The sequence below is a fragment of the Lontra canadensis genome, unplaced genomic scaffold (genome assembly GCF_010015895.1).
Source record: "Lontra canadensis isolate GAN:19392208 unplaced genomic scaffold, GSC_riverotter_1.0 scaffold144, whole genome shotgun sequence".
In the NCBI taxonomy this organism is placed as follows: Eukaryota; Metazoa; Chordata; class Mammalia; order Carnivora; family Mustelidae; genus Lontra; species Lontra canadensis.
The window spans coordinates 1,028,702-1,041,225 of NW_022631138.1; the positions used below are offsets into that span (position 1 = coordinate 1,028,702).

The 12,524-nt window shown below is 38.5% G+C and overlaps 1 protein-coding gene across 1 annotated transcript in view; it reads right to left on the bottom strand.

Annotated features, from left to right (window-relative positions):
- BUB1 (BUB1 mitotic checkpoint serine/threonine kinase) overlaps positions 1-12,316 on the bottom strand; it is a 43,219-nt gene extending 30,903 nt beyond the window's left edge. The window contains exons 1-9 of the mRNA XM_032843859.1: positions 12,206-12,316; positions 8,923-8,982; positions 8,668-8,806; positions 7,657-7,853; positions 5,182-5,225; positions 4,442-4,542; positions 2,461-2,513; positions 2,189-2,373; positions 864-1,015 (exon numbers count right to left, since the gene is read on the bottom strand). Of these exons, the coding sequence (XP_032699750.1) occupies positions 864-1,015; positions 2,189-2,373; positions 2,461-2,513; positions 4,442-4,542; positions 5,182-5,225; positions 7,657-7,853; positions 8,668-8,806; positions 8,923-8,982; positions 12,206-12,231 (957 nt within the window). The 5' untranslated portion in view covers positions 12,232-12,316. The remainder of the gene's footprint in view (positions 1-863; positions 1,016-2,188; positions 2,374-2,460; positions 2,514-4,441; positions 4,543-5,181; positions 5,226-7,656; positions 7,854-8,667; positions 8,807-8,922; positions 8,983-12,205) is intronic.
- Positions 12,317-12,524: the final 208 nt, after the last annotated feature.

Here is a 12,524-nt window from a genome sequence, read left to right on the forward strand (position 1 = left end):
GCATAACATGCAGAGAAACTGAATCATTATGTTGCACACCTGAAACTAATGTACTGTGGGTCAACTATATTCAAATTAAAAAAAAAAAAGAAAGAGAAAGAAAAAGGATATGTGCCTAGAATACATCAGGAAGCGAAACAAATGCAGCATGTCATTCTAAGAACAAAGGAGCAAGAAAACTTTTGGGGTGATGTGTATGTTGACTATCTTGATTGTGAAGATAGTTTTAAGAGTGTATGTGCATGTCAGACCTTAGCAAATTTTATACTTTGGATATGTGTAATTTACTGTATTTCACTTATACTTCTATAAAGCTCCTAAATAGAAAAAAAAAAATCTAAAAAAAGAAGAAATTGAGGTGCTTATATCTTCACTGTATCCTATATCACAGTTAGACATATACTATGTGAAAATTTAAGCACCATTATGTAGCTTAAATTTATTCTCAATCTACCTCATTCATTAAGTAATTTTAATACACAAGTCTAACAATTTCATCACCTCTCCTCCTCTTCCAACATGAAACAATGGCAAACAAAATATATCTAGATGATGAATTAATAATTATATTCAAATTCTCATTATATAATAGTTACTGTGCAAAAAATTTTTGAAAGACCACATATATGAATACATAAAAAATAGGGACATATACACACATAAAAACATACACAATCTGTAATTCCTTTTTCTCATTTTACATTTTGAATACCTTTCTGTGTCCAATTGTAAAAATTTGGAATGCTTGTAGCTACATTAACATCAGAATTAAGTATAAAAACATGGTCCAGGAAGGAGCAAGTTATCAACAGAAATCAGTGTCACTAGGCATGGGAAGCACTCAGAGAAAAGCACACACATACCTCAGACCTTTCCTGGAAAACAGGCAAATTCTCCTGGGACGTCTCCACCACCTGATGCAACTTCTTATGGAGCTCATCCATCTTCTGTTTTAATAGTTGTTCTTCGAAAGCATTTGCTTCTTTTCTTTTCATATAATGTCTATCTTCATTCACTTTAGGAAAGAGAACATGGTTTCCATGCAAAGTTTAAATTCAGGTCATCAGAGGAATACACAAAATAACATGTGGAAGTTTATTTTTCAGATGGCAATTTTTTTGCTAGTCTTTTCCATGTGTTTTAGCTTATTAGAACTGAAAGATGTATCACCTCTTAATTGTAATTTTTACCTGCCTTCAATATGATTACTTATAGGTTCAGGGCAGGTAGGTTACAAAAATCTACATATTGATCAATAAAAATATTTGGCAATCGCATAGTATGATATTAATCGCTTCTAAAACAGTCGTGATCCTGCAAATTGTTTGAAAATAGAACACTTTTTAAGAGATCTAAATCTGTATGTGCTTTCTAAGAAGAAACAGGAGTCAAATGCCCCTCGTGGCAGTTAGTCCCACCTGCAGTGACTGCTTAACATGACCCCATCACAAGCAGATCAAATCCTCTGGCTTAGATCTTACGTCAGTGTAGGAAAGAAAAACGCGTCTGTGCGTGACACACACCGGCCCTCCTTGAGTGTTAACTGCCTATTCTCTCGGTTGTCGAACAAATGAGAAATGTTAAACCAAAAAAGGCCGACAGAGCAGCTACTGTTCACATGGGTTAGATGGTGTAAATATTCTGATCGATCAAAAGTTCACTTCCCTCTCTCATGTCCACATTGTTACCTCGGAGACATGCATAGATGTCACTAATAACATTCATGTTTTTCCCGTGAGGAGCAAAACGTGACGTGCTCGATAGCCATAAATGACAGGGCACTCTGATCAGAGGATCCCATCTCAATAACTCCTTTCTCAACTCCAGTTCCTGACTTAACCCTTTTACAGCACAAATGACTGACCTACAGGTTTAAAAGGACTATGTAGAGAAGTTCAAACCCAAACAGGTAATATTTACAAGCTTAAACCATCACTAAAAGCGAAGGCAACATTGGTCTATCTACTTGATCTATGTCAGTGCTGTTTCAACTCTGAGCCTCGCTGTTAAGACATCAGTTGGGTCCCTGGACACATGTGGCTGCCACACTTGTATTTAACAAAGATTTCTAGAGATGTTTTTACAGATTCTTTCAGCTTAGTCAATCACCTGTTTAAAAAGGTAGTTTACTCAAAGGTTATTATTTTCAGTGACATAAGAGTATCTCAAATCGTAAGAGTGCAAGTACCCCACTGTTCATGCTTTCTCCGTTGATTGTATTTCTGGGCTCTCAGCTCTTCAAAGGAAAATTCTGATTCTCCACGAATAAGCTTCTCCTTGCAATACATGACAACCTGCTGAACGTCAGCTCTGGCTGCTGAAGATGCTTGTGCAGAATATTCTGATTTAGAAATCACGACCACCCTTTGTTCCCTATAATGGGGAAAAATGTATTATTTACCGCAGTGTACGGAAACAGTTCTCGAAGGAAACTGAGATTACTGCACAGGTTATACTTGCTTTTTCGACTCTTTATCACAAGCTGAAGATACTACCCCAGAAAATTCCGAACCCTAAAAAGACAGAAAAGGAATGTAAGTATTCACTTAACTGAAAAGAAACTGTCACCCAAAGTATTCCACAAAACGATATGAAAGCACTGGAGCGGCTTCTTCATCAACCAGATTTCTTTATTTTTTATTTTTAAAAGATTTTACTTATTTATTCATTTGAGGAAGAGAAGAGCGCAAGCAAGGGAGCACAGCAGGAGGGGCAAAGGGAGAGGATCCCAGGTAGACTCTGCTGAGCCCGGAGCCTGACATCTCAGGACCCTGAGATCAAGACTTGAACTAGAACCAGGAGTCGGTCACTCAACTGAATGAGCCACTCGGGCGCCCCAATCATCAACTAGATTCATATATGTTCTTTAAAATTATGATTAATTTAATTACAATCAATTAATTATATCATTAACTATTAATTATTAATCTTATGACTTTTGTAACTAAAAGTCCATTAAGAGTGATTTAAGAAAATTTCTCCTTGGGGGCGGAGGATACAGGGGTGGCTCAGTGAGTTAAGCATCTGACTCTTGATTTTTGGCTCAGGTCATGATCTCAAGGTTGTGAGATAGAGCCCTATGTCAGGCTCCACACTGGGCATGGAGCCTCCTTAAGATTCTTTCTGCCTCTCCCTCTGCCCCTGGCCCCCAACACCTATGGAAAAACTTCTACTTAGTAGTAGAGAAGGGGGCTATTTCCCTCTAATTGATAGACTAGGAGCTAGGCAAGAGTACCTATGTGTTATGGGATTAATGTTCTAAAATTCTACATTAATAAAAGAAATATAAAAATTTCCTTCTGGTCCTATTGTATCCTTAGGAGTTCCCAATGCTGGCACTCACTCACTAAACAAACATTTATTAAATATCTCGTAGATGTCATACCCTGAGCTAGGTCCTGGAAACGTGACCGTAAATGAGACCATTTCTGCTGTCTAAAAGTTTACATAGTTGGGGCAATAGAAAGCAATGAGACTGGCAAACGTGTAGAATGTAAAATGAGATAGTCTGAGTATCCATCAGAATGAGAAATGCATATTCCATGTCTAGGAATGTGTGACATTAATAAAACCTGCACATGTGCACTAAGAAAAGAAGCACTCCCACGGGATTTAACTGGAAGGGGATCCTAAGGAAAGTGAAAGAGCAATTGAACCAGGAAGAGGACAGATGCTGGAAAACAAGGCCGAGGGAAACAAAGACTTGAGCAGCAGAGATCTCAACAGGGCAAAGACTCAAGGAGGATGAAGGACAAGTACAAGTGGAAAACCATTTTTCCCAACTGTGATGGCAGGGAGGGTACAACTATATTTATTGGTTAGTGGCAGAAAATTGACAGACATCATCTAATGGCTTTTGTTGTCTCATGAAAATATTATTTTTGCCAGCTCCTGAAGGAGAGGTTAAAGACCACCGGGTCCCAAGTTTGAGGGAAGAGAAGAGGAGTTTAAAATCACTTTCACGTGGCAGTAGAGAGTGAAAGAGTATACAGAGGAAATACGTACAACATAAAGAGTGAACCAGGAAACTGGAAACATAATTTCTGGGGAGGAGGAAAGCCTGGTTGAGGTGAATAGGCACTATCATTCCAACCCCCTGAGTGTTTAAGCAGGGCTCGGGAACCTCCAGGTGGGTATTACCCAATGTAGGAGGGATGCCTGACCTGTGTGAGGGAGGCTGGTGGACATAGGAGGAGAGCAGCTGCTGAGGAGGAAGTGAAGACAGGTTATATAGGGGGGCCCCTAAGTCAGATAAACATGGGAAGTGAAGGCCAGACAGTAAGTTATTTAAATTTAATATTGGAGGTGAGCAGTGGTAGATGACGACACGTAGGTGACAGAGAGGTTAGTTGTCAGAGAAGGTCAAACAAATGAGAAAGGCAGCTGGATGCTGTTCAAAGCCAATACCAGTTCCCACACGACCCACGAGTATTATTATTACCTGATTCTTAGATATGCAGGCTGAGTTATTTCCTGGATTTGATTTTGAAGTCATCATTTGGTTTAAAATCTGAGCATTATGGAGAGGTTCTGAGGTTCTAGCTATGGGAGGAACAGAAAATGAAATAAAGAGAAAAAAGGGTAAAACCATATTAAGTAAAATTATTACAAATACATTCCCCTGGTCTTTTAATAAGTTGTGTAAGAAATAAATCAACTCATTGACCACTGTCTCAGAAAATGTAACTAAAACTCTTTTTAGATAAGAGGAATATTATAGAGATAATTTAAATAAAAAGATGGGATAATTGATGCTTATTGCTGAACTGTAATTTTTATCTCCAAAGAATGATGACAACATTTCTTCAAAAGTTGCATTAAACAAAACAAAACAAAACAAAACAAAAGTTGCATTAAAACACTTGACTCAATTCAGAATAGATGGACTCTAGAATAAGTCTTATCCTCTATTTTGGGCAATTTTAATTTTTTTAAGTCCTAAAAATACAATGAAATCAAGTTTTCTTGGGGGTTTGCTCTTTTAATTTGCTTAAACATAGCTCTGTTCTCCAGGGATTTTTTCTAGGCATTATTATCAGGCTGCCTTCCCCATTACCTAAGACAATACAATTAATAAATACTGGATGAATTTTTTTTTTTTTTTTTGGTGGGGAAAAAAGGCAGTGCAAATCAGAGACTACATTATTAATAACTCAGACATTTTAGAAAGCATTATTTTACCTTGAGTTGGCAAATGCGTTTCAGTGAGGCGTGCCTGGAATAACCTGAATGACAAGAGTGAAAACATCAATATAGATTATAAACTTAGTTAAATACATATTTGTATTAAAGCGAAAACTAAATCTAGCTAACTGGATTGATCTCAACCTCTCAAGACAGCTTATCACAAGCTAGTGAAAACTGAGATCAAGAGAGAATGTCAAGCTGAGTTTTGGAATTGCTTCAAAATTAAAAAAAAAAAAATTCTGGGATTTTCTTCATATCCAATATACTACATTAGAAAAACCTCCCCCGTCTGCCTGGTTTATGTCAGTATTTCTCAAACTCACATAACAGATGTACCGTCTTCCTCTGTATATCAAGTCTGCAAATGTTACACCATGGGGAGCTTAAGCTCCTTATCTTAGGCATTCTACACACTTGGAACATAATGAACATAATATTTAGGAGAAAGAAGTCCAAAACTTAGACTACCACTCCAAAATGCAGATATATTACTGTTCATGCTGTGAGAATTTTTAAAAATGTCATTTCATGACACCTTTGCACACCATCTCACTTGTCAAGTAATATACAACTTCCAAACCTGACATTTTTGGGTGATGTGAGCAAGAGTGTATAGTATAAAGAGACTAAAAGATGTATAACCAAATGCCAAATCTTGTGACTCTTAATTCAAACAAACCAACAATTAAAAAAAAACAAACAAAAAAACCACAATGTTTTACATGATGAGGAAGGACTGAAAATTAGAGGATATTAAGGAATTATAATTAAAATTTGTTAGGTATGAAAATGGCATAAGGTTCTGTTAAAAAAAAAATCACTTTTTAGAGATGTTTATGTGTTTGGGGTAAAATATTTGCTGTCTTGGATTTGCCTTAAATTCTTCAGCATAACAAAAACATGATCAAATGTTAATAATTATTTAAAAGTAGGTGATAGGTAAATGGGAGGTTCATTATACTAATTTTTCTTCCTTCCTTTTTTTTTTTTTTTTAAAGATTTCATCCATTTATTTGACAGAGATCACAAATAGGCAGAGAGACAGGCAGAGAGAGAGGGGGAAGCAGGCTCCCCGCCAAGCAGAGAGCCCAACGTGGGGCTCAACCCCAGGACCCTGGGATCATGACCTGAGTCGAAAGCAGAGGCCCATCCCACTGAGCCACCCAGGCGCCCCTAATTTTTCTTTCTTTAATATATGCTTGAAAATTCTCATAAAAAAGTTTAAAAAAAACATGAGTGCTATAGCTAAGTTGAAAACAATGAGTATATTAAATGCTAGCAAGGGGTACAGTAAGATAAGTTACTTCATAGTCTGCTAAAGAGCAGGCCACCAAAAAACTTGTATTACCTTTTGAGCAGGTAATGTGATTCTATGTACCACGAAACTTAAAAACTCTTCATATACCCTTTGACTAGAGAATTTCAATTCTGAGAATCTATCTGAAGGAATGAGATAAAAATCGGAAATATATTGGGAGATAACTCTATGATAAAAGAAAAAGACTGTAACACAAAGCTTCAGGCATGTTAAAGCATGACTCTAAATCCTATAACAAGCAGAGAAAAATGTGCCAAATTAAAATGCCGGGTTTCTTCTGCTTCTCTATTTTTCCATATTTTCAAAATGTCCTAAATGAGGTCTATTTAATGACAGAAAAAAATAAAAACTGTGAAAAATAGAGTTATTCATGAAGATATTCACTATGTTGTTCTTCATAAAAATCAAAATGTTGAAAACATCTTAAATGTTTATTTAGAGAACACTTCAATTATGACCAAACTCTGGGACAGATTTCACACCTACTTTATAGGTAGTATAAAAGTTTCTAGGACAGAACAAAGCTCAACAGACATAACATACAGTATGATTTACTCTTAAATACACAAATACAAGGATACACACACAGGTGTAGGAAAGGATACTGGAAGGCAATGTACCACAATGTTGATAGTAATATTTCGGGCAATTTCCTTTTCTTTATACTATTCTGTATTATCCACATTTTCACAATGAGAATTTTCCATACAGATTAATAAGATTATTTTTAAATTTTTTTTTTAAGATTTTATTTATTTATTTGACAGAGAGACAGCAAGAGAGGGAACACAAACAGGGGCAGTGGGAGAGGGAGAAGCAGGCTTCCCACTGAGCAGAGAGCCCAATGCAGGGCTCGATCCCAGAACTCTGAGATCATGACCTAAGCCAAAGGCAGACACTTAACCAACTGAGCCACCCAGGTGCCCCATAAGAAAAGATTTTTAAGAGCAAACATGACATTTCCAAGTAGGGAATACCATGTAGAGTTGTTTTTTTTTAAGATTTTATTTATTTATCTGAGAGAGGGTGAGCATGACCAATGGGAGGCACAGAGGGAGAAGCAGACTCCTTACTGAGCAGGGCTTGATCCCAGAATCCCGAGATCATGACCTGAGCCGAAGGCGGCGCCCTGAGTTTTATTTTCCAACTACCTGTAGTGTTGTTGCAGCAGATCTCTTGGTTCGGCCTGGTTTTGAAGTCCTCTCCGAAGAACAGCGCTGGCATGCTGCAGCTCTCCCTGGCCTTCCAGATGCCCTGCCCAGGCTACGTAGAGAGGAGATGACAAGGTTCCAATCCCGTGGTTGTACAGAAACTCAAAGAACTGATGAAGATCACTGTTGTACTGAGCCTACAGAAGCCCAAAGCAAATAGATATAAGAACAAAGGAATTGGTGGTCTAGGTATGGCCCAGAGCCCAGCCATCGTCTGTGTTCAGTCTTCATGGAGTCCTCAGGCTATACGGCTCTCTGACAGCAAAACTAAAAATTAAGCTTATTCCTTTCCTTTGACATTCAATGTTCCCAAAATTACCCACACTAATTCCCAGGATAGTGATTTCCATAATGACTCATGAAGTAAGTACTACAGTTGTCGTAATTGGGGCCTGCTCAAGTACCATAGTGTGCCTCAAATCCTACTATCCTGTAATTCAGTGAACAAATCCATCTTAACTCGACCCATTCATGATTACTAGAACTCCTGCCCCCAAAGCCTTCATTTCAAAACTGAAGAGGTCTGGCCTTTTAATGCTTAACCTGAGGCAGCCTTTTCCTTTTAGTATTAAATTTAGTTCCAGAGAGTTAATATTTTCTTAATTATTCACAAGGAATTTAATTTACTCCCAGGAACCCTCTGAGTACCTGGCAGTGCCTGCTTATCCTTCCATCCCCACCCCCCTCCCATTCAACAAACCTTTTAATTTAATGGTTTCTATCACATATCGTAACACTTATAGTGGTTGATAGAGGAGAAGGGTTTTAAAATTAAATTACTGACTCTGTAATACAGAAGCCAAAAGCTTCCAAAATAGACACTTCTGGCCATACAAATTTGGAAACAGAGTAGTTAAAGTAAGACAGTCTAAAATGATCTTAAAATCTGGGGAAACAAGCAAAAGTACAGTAGGATTACAGACTAGATTATACACCTGAAAGCATACTTACAAATTTTAAACAATAATTTATGAATCTTGGGTCATTGTGGTATTTCTTCTTATCCAAAAATTCCTTCATTAAATGTTCTAATAAAGTTGTCAAGTATTCCTTATTCTCAGGAAAGTTCTCTTCTACCCACTGCATGTAACTAGAAAAATATGGATAATATTAATTTTCAAGGCAGCATATAGTTTATTTATTTATTTATTTATTTATTTTTTCATGTAGTTTATTTAAAGGAAAAAAAATAAACTAAATGCTAACCTTTCCCATTCACCAAGTGGGTCATCGCCCTTGTAGCTCTGCATGTGGGCTTCAAACATTCTAGAACAGAGAAAAATATGCACATGACTTATTAGGGATGATTCCTAAAAGCAAAAGTTATATTTTATGTTCCTCATTTATACAGCTTAAATGGAAATCTTAAATACCAGTTCAAATGTACATTAAAAATTAAAAGATTATTCACTTAAAAGTGGTCAGAAAATTTAAGCAGAGTTATCTTTTCAGAAGATAGCAAGATCCAAGGCCCCCGAATTTAGCCTTTATAAAAAGGCAGCTGGAAGAGGGTCCCAGACTCTATCCCAAAGGATCTTTTTCTCCTGTCACTGATGCCCAATGTCACTGCCATCCTGAGGGTAACGTCCGCACCATGCTGCACAGAAGCTTGGCTAAGACTTGGCTAGGAGACATGAAGGGGGTTTGTGAGTGGGCATGGGAGTGTAGGATACTACCAGGTTTCCAGACACTTCGCTTTCTGGGCCCCAATGCAACACTGAGTCCCTGACAAAGAACATATAATGGCAATGTTCATAAATCAGCCACTATGGCTTCCTCTGCTTACTGCTACTTTCACATACCTATCCACAGCTTAAAAAAAAATCAGCCAAGTGAAGAAAAGTTCTCTAAGGGCACTTGGGTACTAGGGGGGCAAAAGAACAAACAAACAGAACATGTAAAATAAAGTCAGGTGATATTAAGAACTTAGGGGAAAAAAAACAAAAACAAAACAAAACAAAACAAAACGGAAGATGAGGTAAGAGTATGACAAGAGTTACAATTTTTAGATAGAATGGTCAGGGAAGGCCATTCTCTCTGAGGGGGTGGCACTTGGTCAAAGTCAAAGAGCCATGCAGTTATTTAAGTGTGCTGAGTTAGAAGGGTGGGGTGACAGTATGTAATGTGCATTTAAAACATCCATTCTGCTCCTTCAAGCAAAGGAAATGGGGAATGAGAACAGAAGTGGGAAACCAGTCAGGGAGCTACTAGAGTCCCAGGGGGTGGTGAGCTGGACCAGGGTGGGAACAACACAAGTATGTATGGAATTTGGGGTGTTTTGAAGAAATAATGGGACTTGCCTAGGGGATTGCTTCCTGGATATGAGAGAGTCAAGCTAAGAAAGACTTCAGGTTTTCTATCAGAGAAATTACATGATTTTTTGAAAAAAGGATTTGAAAGCAATACTTTCTCCTGGCTAGCATATATATACCAATACAATCAAATTTTCTTATGACTCAAAATCTAGAAGACACAAAGGAAAAGGTCAATAAAGTAAACTATATATAAATAAAAAGCTTCCACATGTCAAATAAACACAACATCAAGCAGAGTCAAAAGAGAAATGATCAACTGGTATTAAAAAAAAAAAAAACCTTTTATAAAAAGTGGGGGGGAAAAAAAATTAAAAAAAAAAAAAGGCGTTCAAAGGAAAATACTCAACCTCTCTTAACAAGAGAAATTTACCTCACTCAGAATTTCTCACCTACCAGATTGGCAAAACTAAAACAATGTGGCAACAGTGTATAGATGAAGCAATGGGAAACAAGCACTCTCACATCTTGCTTGAAGGTAAGAGTGCTCATGATCCCTGCGGAGGGAACTGGTAATATCTGCCAAAATTACAGACGGATCTACTTTTGATCTAGCAAATCCACTTCTGGGAATCTAAAAACCAGATATATTTGTGTATGTGCAAAATGCCACACATACAAGATTTTTCACTGCAGCTCTATTTAGAAAAAGACTGTTAATAACCCAAAGATCCATAAATAGGGGACTTTTTAGATCAATTATGGTACATGAAATATGCAGCTGTAAAATGGATTGAGAAAGAGCTCTATAGACTGATAGAGATCTCCAAGGATACTGTTAAGCAAAAAAAGCTACACTTAAATGAAATAAAGGCAATTGTACAGACATATACATATACACCCCTCCATATACACACATACATGCATGCATATATAGATATACTAAGGTAATATTATAAATATATCTGCAAAAAGAAACATTTGAAAATTAAACTAGAAAAATGATTCCATACTAGGGGTTGGGAGAGTAGGCAGGCATAATTAATCTCAGTGAATACTTTCTAAAATCTTTTTAAAAAGCCAAATAAATGTATTACTTATTTTTAAAAATGAAAAAGTAATCACTTCTAAAGTTTAATCTCCTTCGGATGCTTCATAGGTGTGCTCCCCCAAATTAAGCTAATAACAGACCGCTGCAAATAAACATTTCATATTCCAATACCAACCACATTTCCCTAAAGGACCTGAATACACTGTAAATGAATACCAAAAACATCCAGTTCACTGGAGCAAATTAATCTTTACAAAGTCAAAATGAGGTGAGAAAAACCCGATTTCCCTTTTAAAATAGGGAAAACAAGTTTCTAAAAGTGAAATAGTTTGCTGTCTTAAAGGCAACAGGTTTTTGTTTTGGCTGTACTTAACGATCTCGGTCTTCTGATCTCTCAAGAGAGTAAATTACCCTGGTGCTGATAAAACTAACCAGTTTTACTTCCTGCCACATATGACTGAACTGTTTTAAATGCTTTTGAAACAATCTAGATAAATCACCTAAAGTCATAAAGCTAAGGTGTGAGAATGTAAGAAACTGTTAGCAGGTTAACCTAAAAGACAATAAGCATAGCTTTTTTGTAAAGTTCACGTTATTCAAAGACTCTTTTCAAACTGATTGTGGGATTATGGGTAAGAGCTATTTTAAGTTCTCTCCCTACTGTACTACAATTTTTTTATTTTATTATATTATTATTATTATTACTATTATTATTGGTAAATTAAGTGGCTTTGAAAGTTTCTCATGAAACCTATACGCAAGGCTTAGGGGTTTTGCTGGGGTAGACTTTTCTCCCGCGGCGACGATCTGCCCAGAGCGGATTCCTTACAGAGGTGAACCGAGAGCTCCGAAGGCCTCACGAATTGGCCAAATCCCCCTAAACTGCCCCCGTGGTCGCAGCTCGGAGGACGAGAGTCGGGGTCTCAGCGGACAGCGCCAACTACACGGTCGGGGGTCCTTTCCACGACCCACAAGTGGCTCACAGCCTAGCTGGGTGGGAATGAAGACGGGGAAGAAACACACCAAAGCCACGGAAAGGGGCGGGAGGGGCAAAGGGAGGCAGGACTGCGGCCGCCCCGGGCGGGGACCTGCAGACCCCGAATTCTGGGTACTCCAGCCCCCTCCTCGGTCCGCAGCCGGAGGATGCGCCCCCGCCTCGCCCCCATCGCACCCGACCGGCACTTACTGAAAGACATTTTCCGGGTTATCCATGGCGAGAGGCCGCAGGCCAGCATCCGCCCTCCCGCGTCGCCGGCGAGGAGCTGCCACCGATTTGAATCTCCCGCGCAGCCGCACTCGGGGCAACGGGCGTTTGTAAGACGCCTGGCCATTGGCCTCGGCTGCAGACGGGCTGGCCAATTGCCGGAGACGTTGCCTGGAGACATTTGTCCCGCCTCCCTCCCGCGCATCGCTAGTTCCTCTAGCTTCCCCCGCTGTCCTCAGCTGAATTGTAAACTCCCCGCGGGCGGAGTGCAAGCTGGGTTTTGAAGTACCGCGTGGGGAGG